The sequence below is a fragment of the Solanum stenotomum genome, chromosome 7, assembly GCF_019186545.1.
Source record: "Solanum stenotomum isolate F172 chromosome 7, ASM1918654v1, whole genome shotgun sequence".
NCBI classification, from domain to species: Eukaryota; Viridiplantae; Streptophyta; class Magnoliopsida; order Solanales; family Solanaceae; genus Solanum; species Solanum stenotomum.
The window spans coordinates 9,816,205-9,840,143 of record NC_064288.1 but is presented as its reverse complement, the minus strand read 5'-3'; the positions used below and the strand labels follow the sequence as shown (position 1 = coordinate 9,840,143).

The 23,939-nt window shown below is 36.2% G+C and overlaps 1 protein-coding gene across 2 annotated transcripts; it reads right to left on the bottom strand.

Annotated features, from left to right (window-relative positions):
- Window positions 1-1,158: 1,158 nt before the first annotated feature.
- Window positions 1,159-23,445, bottom strand: LOC125870923 (uncharacterized). 2 transcript variants are annotated; one of them, XM_049551469.1, is made up of 9 exons: window positions 23,348-23,445; window positions 19,791-23,085; window positions 19,603-19,689; window positions 17,460-17,612; window positions 17,189-17,352; window positions 16,957-17,104; window positions 14,479-14,601; window positions 14,276-14,363; window positions 1,159-1,683 (listed from the first exon to the last, which is right to left on the bottom strand). In XM_049551469.1, the coding sequence occupies exons 2-9, from the start codon at window positions 22,641-22,643 to the stop codon at window positions 1,472-1,474; spliced, it is 3,828 nt and encodes a 1,275-aa protein (XP_049407426.1). In that variant the 5' UTR covers window positions 22,644-23,085; window positions 23,348-23,445; the 3' UTR covers window positions 1,159-1,471. The 2 variants fall into 2 exon arrangements, with proteins under 2 accessions (XP_049407426.1, XP_049407427.1); XM_049551470.1 differs by having other exon boundaries at window positions 19,791-22,721; window positions 23,348-23,413.
- Between the last annotated feature and the right edge of the window lie 494 nt (window positions 23,446-23,939).

Here is a 23,939-nt window from a genome sequence, read left to right as displayed (position 1 = left end):
TTACAAAGATGAGTTACATTATCATACAACTTACTTTCTTAACTATAATAAATTAAGTCTTTTGAAAAATTAATTTAAAATAATTATAGTTAATAATAAGAATAGATTAAAAATAAATAATAAATTATCTTTTGATAATTGAATTGAATAAATAATTATTAATTTGGTAGACAAATAAAAATAAACGAAGCGAGTAAAATAGTATCTTGTGGTAATCAACTTGTAAATGAACACCATAAATATTATTCTACTTATTCATATTTATGTGATGGTTTTTAATTGATCACGGTCTTTAAAAATGAGAGGAATTATTGTGCATTATTTCATTAGGAATTCTAAAAAGACCTTAAAATGATAGAATAATAAATATAAAATATTATAAATCACAACTTAGAATATTTGAAAATCATATAAAAACTTTGATCGACTCTTCAAATTTTATTTGTGTCACATAAATTGAGATATAGGGGAATAATATATTATTTAAAATTAAAATGATTATAAGTGACAATAATTAACAATTCAAATATTTTTTTAAAAAAATAAAAATTCGGCTGCCTCTCTAAGTTTTATCCATAGCACTAAACTTAGGAAACACCATTAAGTAGATGATTTTTTTTTACTTATTTATCTTAGTTGATTGAAATCATTTCTCTTTCCATTACAGGTTATTTTAGACTTACTAATTATTACCTAGTTAATTTTTAAAAAATCGTGTGTTCTCTCATCATTTTTTTCTAATTATTTACAACTTCAAAATTTAAATATACTTACCGAAATTTGTAACTACATCATTGTGATGACTCCTATCTATCTGCCAATTTGAATGTGAAGAATCACAGGAAATAAGATGAAATTATATGTTAATCACGTCATATTAGTATAATTTATTCTTTAATTTGAAGTTATACGCAATAACAATGAGTGTAAGATTTTTATTTTAAAAAAATATATTATCACCTTAGTTTAAATTTTACTTTTATTTTAACCAAAGAATTAAGTTAACTTATAGAAGAAATTGCTAGTACTTATCTTATATTTAAAATTTATGTAATTAAGTTTGAGATATATTTTCAATTGTCCCATAAAATTTTGTGATGATTTTTTTATGAAGAAAATATAAATGAAATAAATTGTCAATGTGTAGGTTACATGTCCTTTTATTATTTATCATTTTTTCTTTGAATATTGACATATATATAGATTCCCAGTCTGGGACATGAATAAAAAGAAACAATATTTTCCTTGTGTATACGTCTATATATACACCTGTTTTCCAAGAAAATTCAAACTCAGTAACCTCATCACAGTTTACACCTAATTCTAATTTCTAAGGGTTCCATTATAAAGAATTAATAAAATGATACAAAACTTATAATCACATAATATGACAGAGAGAACCAGAGTGCTCTCTCTATTAGCAAATAAAGAAAACAACTATTTCCAAATGCTAAAAGCATCTCCTGATGACTTACACGGGGATGTTTGCATTGGCATGTCCTGCTGAACTGCTATTACCTTTTGCCTCGAGTACATCAGACATAGACCTCAACCTGTTTCTAATCTCCGTGAATGATGGCCGAGCTTCAGGATCAGCAGACCAGCATTGTTCCATCAGCTTCCTCCACTCGGGATCACACCTTTCTGGCATTGGAGGCCGAAGAGTATTCTTTAAAATCCCCCCTACAACAATTATCAAACAAGGTCAAATTGGAAAGGGTTGGGAAATCATTAAGACACAATTCTTTTCTTTTCATTGCCTCAAAGGACCATTAGTTTTAAGTTGCTCTTCATCAATAAAGAAAACTTATCAGAAATAGCAAGTAAGCTGGCCGTTCTTTATATCTTTCTGGCCCAATTAGGTGGTGAATTGGCCTACACATTCAGCATTGTTGAGCATTGATATGATCAAACCAAACGAAATACATGTACTAGCAGTCTTATCTACCTCAGACTACGAATACATGACAATCTCAGAATTGACATGATCACCTACAAATGTTGCACAGTCAAGTGGTTATACTTCTTGAACTCACAGAGAGCAAGAGTAATGCTTTTATCTGGAATTATGCTTTGAGGCTAGACCCTTGAACTTGCAGAGCATATCGGGATACTGATTAAAAATAGCTCAGTTTCGATGCATGGGTATATTTTTTGGACGACCAATATGGGGATCATTTATTAGCACTGACACTTCCTATAACAAGGACAGAGTCAATTTGTTAAAATTTCAAAAGACTAAGCTTGGTCATGGCCAGACATTTTGGCTTTTGCCTCATGTTCCAAGTTTCACATGTATTAAGAGAATGGAGAATTCTCAAGCACATAAGCAGTAGCAACAATTAACAAGAGTGAGATGCTGGTCTGCAAAGTTACTTTCATATGCTGGCAGCTTGCAGCTCATAAAAGCTGTATCTGCATATCTTTCCTACGGAGAGTGGGTGCCTACGTTACTAAAAGGGCTCTAGTGGCATGTGAATCTTGAATCTTGTCACTTGGAACAGAGCAGCAATCTTAAAGCATTTATGGGCTATAGCTGAGGAGAATAAACATCTCTGGATCAAGTGGATCCATATCTACCATGTGACAAATGAAATCCTGGATAAATGCACTACTCCTGGAAATGCTAGATGGGTTGTGAGGAAAAATTTGGAGGCAAGGAAATTAATGATGCAGGCAGCTGGACTACAGGGGGACTTGAAAACTAGGCTCATGGCTATGGTGGTAAAGCGAGAAAATGACCAAAATGGTCCTTGATGAATGGGGCTTGAACATTCTTGGTCCTTTATATATATTACCTTACTAAAATAGTCCTTAATGTATATAAAAATATGATCATTTTGGTCTTTAACCCTAAAACTAACTCTACGAGTGATATTTTTTGTTAAACTTAACTGTGCGTCCCACAAAATTGCCACATGGCAAACCCCTTCTCCCTCAATCATCTCTCTTCTGCTGCAACTTTCAATTGATTTATTCTTCTCTCCATTACCTCCTTCTTCTTCTTTTCTAAACCAAATTTTACCAGAAAAAAAAAACTAACACACAAAAATCTCTTCAAATTTCAAAAAATATTTTAAGATTCTATTTTCCACCTTTTATCCATTACGTTTTCGCCCTTTAATGTCAACAACGGAATAAAAAATTAATACTGTGAGAAATATATGAGAAAAATGTTATTGAATTGATGTTGTGTACATTATTACATTGAGACCCTATTTATAGACCCTAGAATACAATCCTTTACCAAGTAGGATACTATTTAGTATTCCTATTTCTATTTCTATTCCTATTCTAATAGGATTGTATAAACCTATTCCTATTCTAATAGAATTGTATAAACATATTCCTATTCTAATAGGATTGTATAAACCTATTCCTATTCTAACACTCCCCCTCAAGCTAGTGCATACAATTCATGTACCTAGCTTGTTACAAATGTAATTAACACGAGGACTGATGAGGGGCTTGGTAAATATCTGCAAGTTGATCACNTGACAAGTGGGTGAACTGAAAATGGAGCATGGCGTCTAATGGTGGTGAAAGAAAGAAGACCAAAATAGTCATCTGTTAAGTTTAACAAAAATTTTTACTTCTATGGTTAGTTTTAGATTAAGGACCAAAATAGTCATCTTTTTCTATACATTAAGGACTATTTCAATAACATGATATATATAGAGGACTAAAAATCTCCAACCCTTATATATCAAGGACCATTTTGGTCGTTTTGTCGTGGTAAAGCAGACGTTCTGGAGCAGGAGGACATATACATGCTTGCTCCCTATTCACCCCATGGTTCCATGGAAAAGTCTGTCCATGCAAAAAAACATTCACCCAAGGCACAAGTTTATCCTCTGGCTAGCAGTGCAAAAAAGATCTAAGCTGCGGGGACTCTTCACTTTCAATGTTGCACCCGTGTTGGATTCTCCAAAAATACACTACTTTTGGCGAATCTGACACGCACCCCTTGACATTTTTGAAGAGTCCGAGCCTAAGTTGTTCAGACTCGGGTGCAGGTGTCCGATACGGGTGCGGATCTGGAGGTCGGATCCTTCATGATCTAATTTTTAAGATTCGAGTATATGGATCCATGTATGGATAAGGGTGCAGGGATTCGCCTAAAAATAATTAAAATATCTAAAGTTAGAGTTATAAAACCTAAATTATGAGATATTTTGTGGAGAACTTGACGAGAATCTTGAAAGGAGATTAAGGGTCTGTTTGGAAAGCCACTTGGTAATTGGAATTGGTGTAATTACTAGGGTAGTAATTACCAGCCTAGTAATTACATTGACACGTTTGATTGCCACAGTGTAATTACACTGTAATTACATATGTCCCGTTTGGATGCCACAGTGTAATTACACATGTTCTGTTTGGATGCACAATTGCAATCATAAAATTATAATAAATTTTAAAAATAAAAATTAATTATTTAAAATTTATACTAGACAAATAAGAAACTTTATAAATGACATTAAATTAAATATTTAAGATATATTTTCTTTTTTGAAAATATATTAATTAATAAACATAATTTATGTAACTAATATTATGAAAAAATAATTGATTTATATTTTTTCAAATTAATATATTTCAATTGAATTGATCGTAACAACTAAAAGTATGAAGTTTCTACGAACATCGTGAAATGCAGGTTTGATAAAAAGAATAATATATAAATAAAATGTCATAAATTATTAAATGTTTGCAAAAAATATAATCTATCAAGTCTAATTAAAAAATGACGTGCAATGTAAATTCAATATTACTAAAACAAATGAAACTAAAAATATAACATAGGTTATAAATTCAAAACAAAAAATTTAACATAATACTCTTCTAACAAATTTCAACATAGCAATAAATATGATTTATTTTTATTTTTTCTTAATAAAGAAAACGTAAGTCTATAACCTTACTTAACAATAAATTCTATTTTAATTTAAAAATTAGAATACTAATAAAACTATGCTAATGAGAAAATAAGCATGGCATAAAGAAATAGATAATACGAGAAAATTACATAGAATCACGTAAAGTAAGGTTGAGAACAAGAAAAAAATGAAATATAATAATATAAAAGAAACAATAAACTTTTACAAATTTTTAGAATAATAAAAATAAAAAAAGAACTTAAAATAATAGAAGTAAAAAAAATTAAAACAAGAAAATAAAAATAGAAATAAAAAAAAAAGAAATTAAAAAGTAATCAGGTGACCAGCAATTCACAGTCTCTGCCTATGAATTGTAGAGTGTAATTACCCCCTGCCAATTACACCAATTACCTGCTGATCAAGTAATTACCTGTCCTTCCAAACAGGACAAGACAATGTAATTACACCAATTACACCAAATCCAATTACCAGGGTGTCCTTCCAAACAAGCCCTAAAGGAAAAGGAGTGACATAGAAATTTCTATATAAAAGGTATTCCATTTTCTTCAATTTCATCTTAGCTTTTGTATTGATTATAGAAATCATTAAAACTGTCCAGACTTTCCCCATCGATTTTGGTCAAAGTACCCAACATTGGTTGAACAAATCGGACACGGATCCCACTCCCACACCCACACCCATGTCGTGTCGACACGGGTGCGGCACCAAAAGTGAAGAGTCCGAGCAACTTAGAAAAAGTTTGCCCACAGTTGAGAGACTGCTAAAATTTGGGGTGCAGGTACCCCCGCTGTATGCATTCTGTGGTAATGCTGATGAAACAATGGATCACTTACTTTTCACATGCCCTATCACAAGGGCCTTATGGCAGAGGATCCTGAGTTGGCTGAACATACAAAGAACCATTGGAATTGGCAGGTGGAGACTCAGTGGATAAGTTCTTGTGCAAAGAAGAAGTCTGGTAGAGGTGCTATAATAAGCAGCTTACATGCAATGTTAGTTTGTCCTATTTGGAGGGAACACAATCAGATTAGATTCTAGGCTGGTAGATACCAAGCAGACAGAATATGCAAAGAGATGGCCATCTACATCCATATCAGAGGTACCAACATCAAAATCTGGCAGGCTACCCTAGATAGTCTCACCTCCTTCCCCTGATGGACTTGGTTGCACTAGAAATTGTTTCACGATAATAAATAGATAGAAGTATTGGTAATAGCTGAGACTGATGAGAGTGATTTGTAGTCAGGCGTAACGTACAGATGGTCTACTTCTGTTTTCCTCTTCTATTATTTTTTCTTTAAATTTGAGAAACAGGTGGTCAGCCCTGTTTAGTTTTGTAATGTGTCACTTTTGGTATTATAACAGTTTGATTATCAACAATTAACAAGACTAGAGCAAATGTATTAGAAACAAGGCTGAAGGGGAAATTTGTATAAATCATATGATATTTTTCAGAAAAAACATGATTTAAAATATAATTAAGCTGACATGTTGTCAACTCATTGATTTATAGCACAGAAAAAGTTAATGCCATATGGTCTGATTTCTTAAATGATATCATATCCTTTGAATTGTTTATGAACCTCAAATGGATGTAAGCACAGACTTGATCATGCAAGTATAACTTCCATTATTGTTTTATTTTTTAATTGGTAAAGTTGTATTCCTCAGCATTAAGGGCATGCTGGACACCTCCAAAAAGTTGTTAGGAACCATCCTAAAGTAATTGCAATGAACCTAAAAGATCTACGAACTGTTTCGCTTCTTCTATATAATTTTCTTTACACCAAAAGTGAAATGTTACAATGCATCTTCCTTTAACTTCCAGAATGTTGTTGGCTTTGTTGTCAAAACATCTTCCATTCCTCTTACCTCCGTTTGTCCATCAAATACATTCTGAGATTAGTCTCTACCATTTCTTTTGAGATTTGTTGCCCCCTCTCCTAATCCAGAAACTTAGAATGTCTGTTGTATGCTCAGGCATAGTCCATTTGGTCTCTGTTAGACTAAAGAATAGAGACCATAGCTGGTAGGTGAAGTTGCAGTGAAGGTAGAGATAGTTGTTTGTCTCTCCCTTCTCACGGCACAGGGAACACCTAGATGCAATATGGAACTTCCACCTTTGTAGTCTCCCATTAGAGAGGCAAGCTTTTCAAACAACCAACCAAGTAAAGCACTTAACCTTTTTTGGTGCCTTACTTTTCCATACCGGCTTCAAAGGCCTGGTTTGATCTGAGGCTGTGTCTCTGCTTCCTTTTTATAGCTTCTGCTTACTGATAAGATCCCATCATTGTTGTAATTCCATTTGATTGTATCAGACTCTGTATTAGTGCCACTGAACCCTTCAAGAACAGCCATCAGGTCCACAAATCTGTCTACTTTCCAATTATTAAGGTGTCTCTAAGAGTGATGTCCCATCCCTGTTGAGACCAGCTATCAGCTACTGTAACATTTGTAGATGAAATGTTGAATAAATATGGGAAGGTCTGCATCAGAGTTGCTTGACCAATCTAGAGGTCTTTCTAGAACAAGATTTTGCTCCCATCTCCCACTTTGTACAATATGTTTTCTGCTAATTTGGGCCATAGATTCCTAATGATTCTCCACACTGATGTTATACATACTAGTAAGTAGTAACTATATTTGTGCACCACGTTATGACCACATCTTTCCACAAAGCCTGTTGTTCCCCATTAAATCTCCACAACCATTTCCTAAGTAGTGAGTTGTTTTTTCTCCTTAGATCCCTGATTCCCAGTCCTCCAGAGCACTTGCTTAGCTGAACAGTTTCTCAGCCCACTAGGTAAAAGCCCTTACCCTCCTTGTTTACTAACCACATAAATCTCTCCGATATTTATCCAATTTGTTAACCACTTTGGTTGGAATAGGAAAGAGAAACATAACATAGATAGGTAAGGAGTCTCGCATAGGATGACCCTGACACCAAGTGATAGATACTATACCTTTAAATTTGCTAAATTCTTCTCCATTTTCTCCACAATTACATCCCATATCTCCAAATCCTTGTGCCCATTTCCTAGTGGCATACTCAGGTATTTAGTTGGTAGGCTTTCTACCCTGTATCATAGGATATAGGCCAAAGTCTGAATCTGCTCCACTTCTGTGACAGGGAAAAGACTACTCTTTCTCCAGATAATATACCTATTTTTCTCTGCCTTTGCTTCACAAAAGATCAGTGCGTCATCTGCATAGAGCAGGTGACAGACTACAGTGTCTTCTCCTATTCCGTTGCTGATTTTGAATTCCTTAATCCAGTTGTTGCTGATGGCCTTTCTCATCATGCTGTTAAAGAATTCCATGGCTAGGATGAAAAGGGAAAGGGAGAGGGAGTCCCCTTGTCTAAGACCTCTTTCTGATGGGAAAAAAACACATGTTCTCCATGAACAAATATGGAGAACCTAATAGTTTTAATACAAAAACAAATCCATTTCAGTCACGTTTCACCAAACCCCATCTGTCTGAAAATGGCCAGTAGATAATCCCAGTTGACATGATCATATGCCTTCTATATGTCTAGTTTGCACATGATACCTGGATCATCCCCTGTCAACCTGGTGTCCACACACACACTGGCAATGAGAGTGCATCCATGATTTGTCTTCCTTATATGAAAGCCATTTGATGATTGTTAACTAGAGAATCAACAACCCTCTTCACTCTCTCTGTTAAAGTTTTGGCTATAGTTTTATATACCCCACTAATTAGCCTAATTGGTCTGTAATCTCTGAGTTCCACTGCTCCATTCTTAGGTATGAGTGCAACATAAGTAGCATTAAAGCTTTTCTCAAATACTTGATGAGAATGAAAGTGATGCATTGTGCTAACAATGTCATCTTTCAGAAACTCCCAACAAGATTGGTAAAAGCTAGTAAGAAAAGCCATCAGGCCCACTAGCCCAGGAGCCTTATCACTTGCACATAATTTGACTGCGTTAAGGACCTCCTCTTCCTCAAATTCCCTTTGTAGCCACTGTTGATCCTCATTGCTGATGGTTGGAGCCTCCTGCATAGTGAAATCAGGCCTCCAAGCTTCAGGCACTTTGTACGGCTTGAGGTAGAAATCTTGAATGTGAGATTTCTATACCTTCAGTTCTTCTTTCAGCATTTTCAGTTTGGTGGCTAATATGTAAGCAGAAGTCCCAATGTCCTGAAAAGAAGTCCACCAGCTTTGAATTTTCCCTCTGAAACCCTGCTACTCCCATCCACCACTGTTCAAACTTGAAGAGATTTTTGGAAGTCCCAATTCCTACACATTAACATAATTGCGTTGTGGTCTGAACCCACCATGGAGAGTAAGTTCTTTCTAATTTGGAGGAATTGCTCCTCACATTGGAAAGAATATAAAAATCTGTCAATCCTAGAGGCAGTTCTATAATTGTGCCCCCTCCACCATGTATATGGCCCTCCAAATAGAGGAGGATTGAGAATCTCCATGTCCTCAATCCATTCTGAAAAATCAGCCATGGCTCCTGAAATTATTTAGCATTTTGTCCTCTCTATGGGGTACCTAATGACATTAAAGTCACCACACACAGGCTCCTAACAGCAGCAAGTTCCCGCCATAATTCCTTCCTCTCGCAATTAGCATATACAACACTCAGACACCAAGTTACGTTTTGAGTGCTACCTGTAAACTTGCAAGTGATCATCTGGTCTCCACTTTCCACCAGTTCTCCCTTTCAATATCTTCTATCACATAACACTACTATACCCCAACTCCTTCCTATAGCCTCCAGGTGCACCTCTCCTGACCATCTGTTATTCCAAAGTTGTCTGAATGCATCTGTCTCTAACTCCTTGAGTTTTGTTTCCACAAGAACATGAATATCAACCCCCACTGTTGTATTAGATTTCTTACAAGACTTCTCTTGTTCTCCCTATTTAGCCCTCTCACACTCCATGATAGTATTTTAACTTTCATTGATGACATAAAAGGTTGTTGCTCCCCCTGATCCTTGCATCCCCTTCTTCTATGTTCATCTGGAGGATCATGTTTCTAGCCTCATTGGAATTCTCTCCTCCATCATCATTTGGTTTTCCCCTCTTATAATTTTGATTCAACAAGAACCTCTTCTGATCTATCTTCATGAGCATATCCAATGCCAACCTTTCACAGCCTGTGAAGCATGCCCCAAAATGTTTGCTCAATTTGAAAACATTGGAATGGACCGATAGAGTTGTCATGTCCTCTAATTCATCATATCCACATGCTTCATTAATTTGTAGAGGAAGTGGGTTTCCATATATTACCAACTGATTTCCTTCGGAATCCCCTTAAACTCCACCCCACTATAGAGCAAAAAGTTTGTACCTCCTCCCTTCATTGCTGTAACTATTTGCTTGCATGTGACAGTTCTGACCATCTTCACGGATGGGTGATTGTTGTCTGTTGGAATCATCATTTTCCTTTGGTTGCTCCAGTCGCATGAGTTCTTCTAATTCGCTCTTGATCTGTGGAGAACTTGGGGGAGGGTGATCGACTTTGTCAAATAGATTGACTCCTTTTGTGAAAAAATTCAGCGACTGGACCTTTTTCTTAGTTGTTGTATCTTTAGAAGAAAAAAAAGGCCCAACTTGTAAGGGCCCATTTCAAAAAAATCAGGAAAGGGCCCGGGCTGTTATAATTATGAGGAACCTTCAAAATGACTATAGTTTGGGCTTAATTAGAGATAAATAGCTATAGTTTACTCAATTACAATTCATAACTACATGTCAGGAGGAGGGAGGAGAGAGGCGAGAGAGAATGGTTGAGGGAGGAGAGGCGAGCGGGATTTGGGAGAGAGAGGATGAATACATGTTGTATTTGTTGTATCAGACATAAAGCCATCAGGCTTTTCGGATTCTTTTTATATAGAAAATATTGTTGGGATTTCAAAAACTTCCAGCTAGTCACCTTATTTCTTCGCTAAAGGTGCGATCCCCCGTTCCATCAATGCTACTTTCCTTTAGGGGTGTGCATTCGGTTTTTTGGTTTGGTTTTACGTTATTCGGTTTGGATTTTCGGTTTTTGGTTTTGTAAAAGTGTAACCCAATCCGATCCAAAATAAATTTGGTTTGGTTTGGTTTTTCTCTATTCGATTTGGCTTTTTTCGGTTTGGTTATTCGGTTATGTCAATAATTAATAACATATATAACCAAAGTAATAATATTTAATTCCTTAAATATACTTTCTAATATAAATCATAAGTAAAACTTAAAACACAATACTTATAAGTATACCTATTGTGGATGTAATTCAAACATAAAAGGGAGAAGACACAAGTACCCCCTAGACTATGACCGAAATCCCAGAGACACACCTTAACTAAATTAAGGTTCTATTACCCCTCTTGAACTCATTTTTTTTGTAATTTTGTACACCTTTTGACCTATGTGGCAGACCACAGGACTCCACGCAGTATATATATATATATATATATATATAATTCGGTTTTTTTTCGGTTTTTCGGTTTTTATCTTTTAAAATCCAAAACCAAACCAAAAAACCAAACAAAGTAATTTATTAATCCAAAACCAATCCGAAAAACCAAAAAACCAATCCAAATAAAATTTCGGTTTGGTTTGGTTTGGTTATTCGGTTTAATCCGAATAGTGCACACCCCTACTTTCCTTGCTTTGATTCCTAATATTTTGATCTAGGACTACCTCTATTTAAATCTAAAAAAAAAAAATTCTCATCTTCTGGATAGAGTATAAAATAAAGTGGTAGGAGATGAAAGCATTGTTATCCAATGGATTTTGCAAACATGTTCTTCTCTCGATGCCTATACACCTTGCAGGGATTCCAGTTTCAAAGGGAGTTCTTGACCAGTTGGAAAAAATGTTAGCTAACTTTTGGGTATCACAAATACAATTGATTTGTATCAACGAATAAAATTGTATCAAGTTGTATCAGGTTGTATCATCGAATATAATTGTATCAAATGTATATGTTCCTTGTGTATTCACTTTATATCAGGTGTATCAACGAATACAATTATATCAATTGTATCACCTGTATCTATTCCTTGTGTATTCACTTTGTATCAATGTATTTGAGTGTATCTACAACTAGCTATAGATTTGTATCAATGTATTCATCTGTCCTTGTTATACATTTGTATCATGTGTTGTACTCTTTCAAAATTCGACTAATACAATATTGTCTCTCTCCCTTGTTCAAGTATACTGAGAGTCTGAGTATGAAATCAAAGAGGAGAACAAGAAGAAGAGAGGTCTACACCATCTATCGCCTAATACAAATCTCTCAGTAGTATCCCCCATTTGTATCAGGCGAGAGACAGAGGAGGGGAAGATAAAGGGAGAGAGGTGATCGAGGGAGGAGTGAGGCGAGCAAGGGAGGAGAGAGGAGAGAGGCGAGCGAGAGTTTGAGAGAGAGGAGAGATTTGCTATAAAACCCTAAGTATAGCTATGTAATATAATACTTTTAAACTATAGATGTGTATCGTAAATACATAGCACATGTTTGCCTTCTATGTAGTCTCCTATAATTATTAGGAAAACTTTTCTTTAAAAAGAAAAAGTGCCCACTTCCACTTGCCACCTCATCCCTCGAGTACTTCACACCCCAGACAATACAAAACTAGTGTTATTCTCAGCAAAGCATTCTTTGTATCTTTGGTCCATCGCATACCATGTCTCTATCTCCTTTCCTTTTCTTCATAAGTTGTCAGGGTCTATCTCAGGCTCATAGTTGTTTCCTCGACTGCCGTAATCACTCATCCCCCTACTTCTATATCTTGTAGTGATTCACACCAGACCGGTAGTGAAAAATCCATTCTATATCTGCAACCTCCACAGACGATGGAATTTGTTCCCTTGGCCCTTTGACTCGAATGTGAGCCCCTCTAAGGTGATTTTTTAACTTTGTTTCCAACTCATTCTCTAGCCAGCTGCCGCATTTGTTGCCGATATCCTTCATCACCTTAGAAGACCAGAGATGGAGAGGTAATCCAAGAACTCAAATCCAGAACCAATTGAATTCTTTGTGTTCTGGGGCAACTCCAGATTTTGGAGACCACCATTCAAACATCAGCCACTTCCCTTGTCTAATCCGATCTCCCATAAAAATACGTTCTGCGACTTTCTTAATTTGGAACTCAAACAGAAACTGGATCCCATTCATATCATACACCTGAAGATTCTGGACTCCTTTCCACATCTGCTGAGCCCATCTTCTTACATCGTTGTATGTAGGGATATCAACAGTTTCAGGGAAACTGCCCACCAAACATATCAAGGAGGTCATTTTCCCCTTAAGGCACAGATGTATTCATGTGCTTTTTGGTTCTAGAATCCTTGAAGCTCCCTTCCTCCTTGATGTACTGAAACTTGTGTTGTCCAGTGGAACCAGCTTCCCCTTGTACCCCTGGTTCTCTGAGAATGAAAATGTTCTATTTTGGCAACAAGTGTTTCCCATCCTTCATTAAACTTGTTCTCTGGTATAGTAATCACTGCTCTGGCTTGGCCATTAACTGTGATAACTGATTACTGATATGTATCTCCCATATTTATTGTACTTAAATGCACAATAAGTATAAGTCGAGAAATCTCTGCTCTTCCATGATTTAAAGTTTTTTCCTCATTAGCTTTGTAGCCTCCCTTAGCCTTCTGCAGAGCCAGAAAAGTGTCCCATATGATTCAGAGGGAGACTTTGACTGTTAAATCATACTCCCTCCGTCCCATTTTATGTGGCACCCTATGTTGCTCGGACTCTTCAAAAATATCGACGGGTGTGTGTCGGATCCTCCAAAAATAGTGTATATTTGAAGGATCCGACACGGGTGCGGCAACATTTTTGGAGAGTCCGAGTAACTTAGATGGCACCCTTTGTTTTTTAATCCGCCTTAAAAAGGGTGTCACCTTACTTAATTAGGAACAATTTAACTTTAAAATTCCTCTTTTACCCTTAATGAAATGATTTACAACCACACAAATGTCTAAGGGTTGTTTTAGACCACAAGTTTCAAAAGTCTTCTTTTTTTTTCATAAAACACCGTGTCAAGTCAAATGGTGCCACATAAAATGGGACGGAGGGAGTAATATTTACCCCCTTGCCTAAAATAATATGATTCTCCATGGAGAAAAGGAGAAAGAGGAAAGAGATGTGAAGAAAGAGAAAGTACTGCAGGATTCCGATGGTCGATTACCACCGGAAAAAGGGATCCTAAAGACCCAGAGAAGTCTTCAGGTGAATACATTGGGAAAAGTGCTTGGGAGCATTTTCAAAAGTTCCTTTGCAAACCCTTATAATCGAGTGGAATCCATTCCCTAAGCAACATACTATTCCCTCTACCTCCCATTACTGTTATGAAGCAGAAACTATTCACTTGGTCTAACAGGTAATCAGAGCCTTACCAATGATTGCCCCACAATGCATGTTTGCATAGGGTTCTTCCCCAGTCAAAATCTCCCACATTGTTATGCCAAATGAAAAAACATCAACCTGTCAGAAACCAAACCATCCAGTTTATTGCTTAATGACATACTTAACAACTAATATCAGATGTTATTGCTTTATGACATATCTGATTATAGTAAATTACAGTAATCAGCCTAACCTTCTCAGATACTCGGTTACTGCTACCATTTAACAGTTCAGGTGCCATCCAGGGAAGAGTACCTCTTACACCTCCAGATACGAGAGTATTGCGTTTAATCCTAGACAGTCCAAAATCTCCAACCTGCATTACATATCTTACAAATAACTCAATTACTATGGCAAGGTAAGTTTTTTACTAAAATACAAATGGGATTAAATTATCCTATGAAAATGTATCAGTAGATCTAGCTGGATTCACCCTACAAAATAAGCATACAAGAATGTGTTGTTTCCTTATAGTAGGTCTCCTATACAGTGGTGTGGTAATCTTTGTTTCATCATAAAGAGTCTTCATTGGTCTTAACTGTGCTGAAGAAATCTTATTTGGTGTGAAAGTACACTCTGCTCCAATATTATTCGTCATTTATTCAAACTTGGCTAAAAGCTTTTGGCTTTGTAGATGCAAGTAATGTGCTTCTGGAAACAGAAAGGCTATCTGACCAGAAGTCAGTCCAATACAATTCCAATATCAATAACAGCTGAATCATAGGAACTTGTGCTTATAAGTCAGATAGGGCTAGGCGAAGGGTGTAGCTGCTAAGGCAGCTTCTTTTGGCCCCATAATTTTGGGGCCCAAAATTTCCCTAATAAGTGTATAATTTTTTAAAAAAAAGAATTATTGTGTTTAAAGTAGATAATGCATGTTTTCATAATAAAAATGGAAAGATGAAACCATAGACAATAAATTAGGAAACAAAATAGTCTTTTAAGGAATCCCTCCATAGACTATACGTGTAGGTAATATGTTCTTGCCTCATTTGTTGATACATTCAACATCATCAATTGGCCCACATAGTTTTATTGCTTCTTACCTTTCTCTTCAAATAGCATGCATTAATCTTTTAATATATTCCCTTGGCCATTCTCCAACTCTCAGAAACAAATATGTAAAAATAAGAGAGCCCAAAGCAGATTGCCAACTCTTTTTTTGTTTCTTTCTCAAATTTTCAAGCATTGCGTCAAGCATATTGAAGCAGTGAAAAGTGATATCAAGTTATCAACTTGGTTGAATCTGGTTCCATTATTCTTTCTATTATTTTACTTCTGAAATTTGTTAATTTTGATATCTTTGCTTCTTAGGTTTATAATGTCTTTTTTAGATATTTATTAGAATTTAAATATGTCAATTAGGATATAGGAATTCAGTTATTCCAAACTCAAAAAATAAAAGAGAAGGATTGAAACTTTGACACAATCTCAAAAAGGAGCCCTAGGTAAAAAATTTACCAAAATCCCTAAATAATGGATTAGATATATTAGAAATTGAAAGGAATTACTAGAGATCGATCATAATTATTTTAATAACTTTGCCATCAAAATCTAGAAAAATAGACTTCAAATAAAATTATATATGAAGTGTTTTTGTTTGTTTTAACAAGAAGTTTAAGGCCTCTCGTTGAAGTTTTTCTTTGGGTCACCATGTTATTGAGCTCCTGAAGTCGAGATATGCTCTCTCATGATTCATTCTGGATTTTGTTAGATCTGCTATTAATAGGGTCTATAGCTGCAGGAAGAAGGGTGAAAATAAGGCCTAAATGTATCTGTTTTATTTACTAATTATTATGTGTATGTATTTCTAGTAGTTACCTAGCAGTTACCGAGCAGTTTGGTAGTTATTTTATAATAAATAGTACTAGGAAGAAGAAAAGACAGTCAGTCTTTTGGGTAGGATTTTCTCTGGCAGATTTGGAGACTAAGGTTCCTCAAAATACCTTGGTTGTTAGAAGTATTCTCTATTTGCTATTTGTAAGACTTAATCTATTTGTTGGTGTTAGTAAATTACAGTTGAAGTGTTGTTCCTATTTCTGTATTGCATTTGAAAGTTTACAGATTTGTTGTTAGGAGAGTCTGGGTTCCTAACAATTTTGGAATCAGAGCGTGCAGTAAAGGATTCTACTCCAATTCAGCAGCTCCCTCTTTTCTTATCTGAAGAGCTTGAAATGCAAGTGCAACCTGAAAGTGTAGTAGAGTACACTCTTGAATGGCTCCCAAGAGGTGTTAATTTAATAGGGTCTATAGCCGCAGGAAGAAGGGTGAAAATAAGGCCTAAATGTATCTGTTTTATTTATTAATTATTATGTGTATGTATTTCTAGTAGTTACCTAGCAATTACCGAGCAGTTTAGGTAGTTATTTTGTAATAAATAGTACTAGGAAGAAGAAAAGACAGTCAGTCTTTTGGGTAGGATTTTCTCTAGTAGATTTGGAGGTTAAGGTTCCTCGAAATACCTTGGTTGTTAGAAGTATTCTCTATTTGCTATTTGTAAGACTTATTCTATTTGTTGGTGTTAGTAAATTACAGTTGAAGTGTTGTTCCTATATCTGTATTGCATTTGAAAGTTTACAGATTTGTTGTTAGGAGAGTCTGGGTTCCTAACAGATTTATACTTGTACACTCAAGAGTGCATATATCCTTGCCGTAATTGGAAAAAAGATACCTTGCATATGGGCCGTTGTGGATCCCTCAGACTGACTAACAAATTGTCACATTTCAGATCAAAGTGGACGATGTTTTTCGAGTGCAAATACTCCATCCCAAAAGCTGCATCCATGGCAATAAGAAGTTTCTTATAACTATCAAGTGACCTGCACAAGGAATTTAGCAAATCCCATTAAGTTATGAATGAGAGAAGCATGTAGAACTAATTAACATAGCAAAAGCAATGTCACCTGTCCTTTTTAATAAGAACGTTTCGAAGTGATCCATTAGTCATGAATTCAGTCACAGTTGCCAAAGTTCCCCCTGCCCCATCAGGTACCACTCCATAAAATGCAAGCACGTTAGGATGATGAAGGTTTGAAAGGATCTGTGCCTCTCTCCAGAAGTCCTTAATCTGGAAAAAGGACAGTTTTATTATGAATTTCACAATAAGGATCATAAACACTGCTGATAATCCAGGAAAAAATGATATGCTTGGGAGATATGTTAAAGGAAACACACCAGCCTTTCTTCCTGTGATGATCTCCCAGAAAAACATGCCCGCTTAATTCTCTTTATAGCAACATCTGTTCCTCTCCATTTTCCATGATAAACAGTACCATACGTCCCAGAGCCCAACTCCCTCAATTCTTCAAGGTCAACATTTTTTATGATCTGCAATGTAACATTAGTTGTAGCTACTGCTTAAGAATGAATTAAGGAACTCTTAAAATAAAGCAGAGAAATGGAATGGCTGAGATCATTTGCTGCACTTTTGCAATGGTAGTTTACTGCATTTGGAGGGATAGTAACATCAGGAGATTTCAAAATGGAAGGGTGCATATAACACAAACATGTGTATATGCACTTTTGAATGTGCATATACACATTCAAGGGAGGAACAAAATTGGATGGCGTGATTCATTAGCTCAGTTAAATTGTTTTCCTTAGGAATGTATAGGCTGCTTCTTGCGATAGTTTGTAGGAGGATTTTATTTCAGAGTTTGTTATTTTAGAGGTAGTTGGTCTGCATCTACTTGGTTTTGTAACGATTACTTTTGATTAATAAAGTTGGTTGTTAATCAAAAAAAAAAAGCAAACTTGTCCGGGATTGAGGTAAATTTCGTTGTTGTTGTTGTTGTTAAAGAAAGCAAGCATCTTTAAACTCTAAGAAAAAAGATATAAGTTAGCATCTTCTCTTAAAATGAAGAAAGAAGGTAAAACAAGATAAGTTACAAAATTAACTTTCCACAAGAAGAGGGGGGGGGGGGATTCTATGGAGATGTTTGAAAGCTAGAGGAGTACCTGTAGCATATATTAAGGCGATTAAGGTATATGTATGATGCAGCCAAGACTCGGGTGAGGACAGTGGATGGAGACTTGGAACACTGTCCAGTCATGATGTTACACATTGTATTGAAACGGGTGGATGAAATGGAGGATCGCATTTGGTGTCTTGTTGAAAAGAATGTGTCACCAAAACTTAAAGGTAAGTATTATAGAGTGGTTGTTAGACTAGCTATGCTGTACGGGCAAGAGGATTGTCCGGTTAAAAACTCACACATCCAGAAGATGAAACTTGAAAGTAGAGGAAATGAGGATGCTGAGATGGATGTGTGGGCATATTAGGAGGGAACGATTAGGAAAAAAGATATTTGAGACAATGTGGGAAAGGCCTTCGTGGTGGACAAAATGAGGAGGTGAGGTTGGGATGGTTTGGTCATGTGAAGTGGAGATGAACAGATGTCCAATTAAGTAGATGTGAGAGGGTGATTATGGTGGGTCTAGGGAGAAGTAGAGGCCAAAGAAGTATTGACGAGAGATGATTAAACAAGACATGACACACCTGCAGCTTACCGAAGGCATGACCCTAGATAGAAGGATATGGAGGCCGTAGATTAGGGTAGAAGGTTAGTAGGTAGTCCAGTGTTGTCTAGTTCTCCTTATCAGTATTATTATTATAGCTCTTCTATTATCTTATTCTTCGACTTTTATTATTATATGTTATATCTTTTGCTATGATTTTCATATTATTTGTTGTTGCTACTGTTTTTTTATCCATTTTTTTCGACATGGCTTCATTACTATTGTATTTCCTTTTCAAACCTATTTTGAAATGCTTTACTCGAGTCGAGGGTCTATCGGAAACAACCTCTCTACCTTCACAAGGTAAGGATAAGGTTTGCGTACACGCCACCCTCCCCAAGGCCCATTTGTGGGATTACACTAGGTATGTTGTTGTTGTCAACCAGTAGAGAAACATAGTTGATAAGCAATAAAACCATTACATAACCTTTGAGGCACATTCCAAGACTAGAAATAGCAGATCATTATTATTTCCAAGAACTGAACCACAATCTTTAACGATGAAAATAAATCAAAGATATTTGTCATGTAACACACCCTATGATAAGAGGATCAAGGTATTGCAGGAGGAGGGGGGTATATAGTGAAGGACAAAGCCTTGTACATTTGAGTTCTCCTTAGGATATATTAGAAGCGTTCTGCTGGTACTGTACTTGTAAGAAGGCAATGACCTTTTAAGTCTTTCAGACTCATACCCAAGATTAGAGTGTAAGACGTTATAGTTGAAAAGGGGAGAAATAAAATATTATGATGAGCACTTCCAACAAGGTTTAGAATACAAAAGGAAATGATCCTTTACCTGCAAACCATACAAATCAGCTTCCAGTTCAGCTATCATAGCATCAGAAATTAAATTATCCTTATCTCCGTCGGGGGGGTTGGCATCCTGCACCAAGCCAGATAAACAACGAAAAGCTATATGAGCATAAGAGAGCTTTTAGTAACCTAAATCATACACCAACCCATCAAAGTGAAATAGAAATTCACCTCCAACCCCAAGTCAGGAGCAAATGCCGCCCCTTCTGCTGCACTAGGAGATATGACTTCACCACCGATGGTATCCAAATCTAGGAGACTTGCAGCATATAAGTCACCACTGGGTGATCTAACATCTCTTCCATTTGCTTTCAGAACCTGCTGACTTTCTTTGATACTCCTACTAACTGGAGCATCTTCTATCTTTTGCTTTTCACTAGAAAATTCACCAACACCAGAAGTCACAACTTTCTGGTCACTGTAACTAGTAAATTCTTCATCAATTAGAGAAACTTCTCTCCTAAAAGCAGCATCCTTGGTTGGGTTTTGCCTGAAAGCTGAGTAATGCAAGGACACCAACTGGCCTCCATCATCAACAACTGATGATGGTGACAATTCCTCAGAGAATATTAGCAAGGGTTCTTTGGCAAAAGTATCTTGAGGACATGCAGCAACTGCTGGCATGGGGGAATGGTGGGAAATCAGGCCATCAGACAACTCAGAGAGTAGATCACTCAGAGTTTCTGCACCATGAGACTGTGTTTCAGAATTAGAAATCCTCCCAGCAACTTCAGAACTCTTCACCCAGGATGTATTGTTCTCAGGTTCAGCCTTTTTTATCCCCCCTGAGGCATACTCAAATTGATTTCTTTGGGACCGCTCATTTACTGTATTAATTAAAGGTGTTGATGCAAGGATGTTCATGTCAAAAAATTGTGTTTCTTCACCAGGTATATCACCTCCATTATTAGACATCATAGCAGAGTTAACATCAGGTAGTTTTTTCTCTGAACCCACAGCTGTTTTGGATGACTTGTTATCAGGAAATTTACCCTCATGATAGAGAAGTGCATTATTGGTATCACATGCATTCACCATCTCACAATTTAAATTTTTCTCCATAAAGTTTTTCGAACCACGATGGTAATTTTCCAACTTTGCTTTAGCTCCGTTGCATCTAGTGTCTGTTCCATTAATATTTATTTGCACGGGCCCACATTTACTCACTGAATTTGAGTCAAAAGGCAACTTTGGAAAATCTATCAAGTCAGTGGCCACAGTTGATTCCCCATTAAGTACCCTAATATGATGCTGAGAACTGACTGGGTATGTATTCTGATGCAGAGACCCTAGGTTTTCTTGCAGAGCAGCAGACACACCGTGTGAAGATAACTGAGCTGGTAAAAAGTTCAAAGAGGAAAATGAGCTTATTCCCTCTTGTGAGCAGTAAGCTGATCTTTTTCCATGTTCCTGAAGTTTTGAATCCGAAAAGGCATGGGGAATTCCATTTAGAGTAACAGTGGAAGTGTATCCCAGTAATACATCCATTTCATCATTCCGCTTTTCAGAGTGAACAGTCGTTTCCTTGGGTTCTGTTCTTTCAAAGGAGTACTGTTGAAAGCTTCCATCAGATTGTTCTGATGTTGGAGCAACAAAGTCTCTGCTGAGACCATGGTGATGTGAAAGCAATTCACTCGATTGGCTTGGCTGAGGGATATCATCTTTTTTGTTTGGACTCTGCAAATTTATCAGGTTCATTTGCGGGGCATAATAACCAATATTAGTACATCCATTCGGGTTTTCAGGTAATGATTGGGTGCTGCTAACCGACACTGGACATGCGTCATTACCATGTGGCAACTTGTTTGTGTATGCATTCCTTGAGTCGTTCTTGCAATCTTCCTGTTGAATAAACACAGGAGAAAGAGAAGTAGATTGATTGGGAGACTTAACCTGACTCTGAGATTCACCAACCAATTGAGAAGGAGGTGGGACATAAATACCATTACTGCAGTCCACTTTAGGTATCACCTTGCTGGCTTCATCTCGCACACACTGCTCATAATAATTCTCCTTAGCAGAAGAATCCACTTGAACAATGCCATTAACAGCAACAACATATTGATAATCAGGGTCACTCGGTTGAACAGTAGCAGCATCTTCAGGGTATGAGTTTTCAGATTCAGTCAAGGGAACCAAAAATATTCGGAGCCTTTGGGAACCCCCAAGCTTCTCGAGTCCATAATATTCCTCTATCATATTCTGAAGATCTTCATCAGAAGAGACTGATATAAGGGCGTCAAGATCCTCTCCTGGAAGCTGGTATTTGAAAGTGTGAGGCTGGTTACAGATGGCTAATGTTTTCTTCATAAGTTCGTCCCATGAAATACTCTTCTCTATGGAAATGATACGTGTATCTCCACCAACATATCTGAGTTTTCCATCACTAGGTCGAGGCAGTATTCTACCACCAAAACTGCACAGGAATTTTATTTTTCCTGTCTGAGAACAGTCTGAAGTTCCTAATCCAGAAGATTTTAATGACTGTGAAGATTCAGATTTAGTTAAAAGCGGAGCACTTGACCCTGAAGTAGCTTGATTATAGAATAAATCTGTAGTAGCTCCCCCAGGGACATGCCCACAAGATCCAACTTTCTGATTAAATGTAAGCTCATTCTCTACATAAATACCATTTTCAATTTCAGTACTAGACCCTCTTGCAGAAGCATATTCAGTTATGTCAGAAGCACATTCAGAATCCATTCTAGTCAACCCAAGAAGTCTTGTGAGATCTTCATAACCCGGATATTGACTTTGCTTACTTTGAGGTAAAGCTCTCTTATCATGCTTTTCAGTAAACCCAGACAGAGTAGGAATTATTCTTGAAGAAGGATCCTGAAGAAATTCCATAGAAAAGACCTCACCAGTCTGAACAGGTACACGGTTATTTACATTATTGTGTAAAGATATGCCATCACTCAAGATAACCGGCTGAGATGATTCTTGCTGGATCCATTGACCAGAAGGGTCAGGCACCCCAGTGATCATAGTTTGAGCTAAACCTTTGGATGAATCTAGCTGCATATACCCCGTATCTTGGCAGTTCAATAAACCATTCAGACGTCACCAGTACATGAACATGCAATAACTCCCCTACAGTCCCTACGGAAAACTAACAAGATTCCATTAACTTGTTCACTGGACTAAATTGAAATACCAACTACAGATTTTTCACACCAACAACAACTACCACCTTATCAAACAAAATAGCAAAATTGGCCTTCCTACTACCCTACTTACACTGAGATCCTTCTATCTCCTTTTTTTTTTCTACTGATTTATGATGTATTTCACACTAATATAGACAAAAAAATAATATACATACTTCTCAACTACACAATCCCTCTACAGATATGCACACAAAAAACGCTTGAAAAATGAAAAAATATATATATTAACAGTAAATCAATCTGACAAATTTGCCTTGCCCTTCATCAATTCTTCTCCCGATCATCAATCAATCGATCTGAAAATTAAAGTTCCAGCAACAATCAAAAAATTTAAAGATAAAACCTAAACTAACAGACCGATCAGAAAAATGAAAGCATCAAAGAAGTATAATTTAACTATGCGATCGAAATTCAACAATCAAATTATTATAACCAATAAATGGAAAAAGTCACATACAAGTCGGAGAAATGAACCAGAGTTTTAATAATCAACTACAAATACATGAATTTAACAGATCAATGAGAAAATTCAGGGAAGTGAGAGAGAGAGTGGCGTACGCCGGAAGTTCTATATCTGCGGCGACGGAGAGAGACATTTTTGTAAAGAAATAAGCGGCATCAATGAAGGGAACTCTACTTATTTGTTTGTATGTACACATATGGCTAATGAAGGGATTATTCATTAACCATTGTTGATTAACCTGAAAAGTGCTTTTACTGGTCCATTAATTAAGGTTAAAAATGGAATAAATTAACATTATTTCCTTTCTGTTCATTTTCACTTATCACTTGTTCTTAAAATAAATTTTTATTTTTACTTGTCATTTTAGACCTATCAAAAAAAATAGACAATAATATTTTTTCATGTTTTACCTGATAATTAAAATTTATTTTTCAATTCATTTTCTAAGACATCATTTAATAGGGAATAATTTAATAAAATACACATACAATAATTCTTTTTTTTAATGATGTATCAAGTCAAACTGCAATAAGTAAAAGTGACCGGATGGAGTATTTCTTTTGGCGCGTCTCTTGTGTTATTACGTGGACTTGTATGGTTTGAGGTCACAAGTTGACAGCCATAAGGGCCAATCAGCTACATTGTGGACCCCATGTTCTTACAAGTGAATCAACGATGATCGCTCAA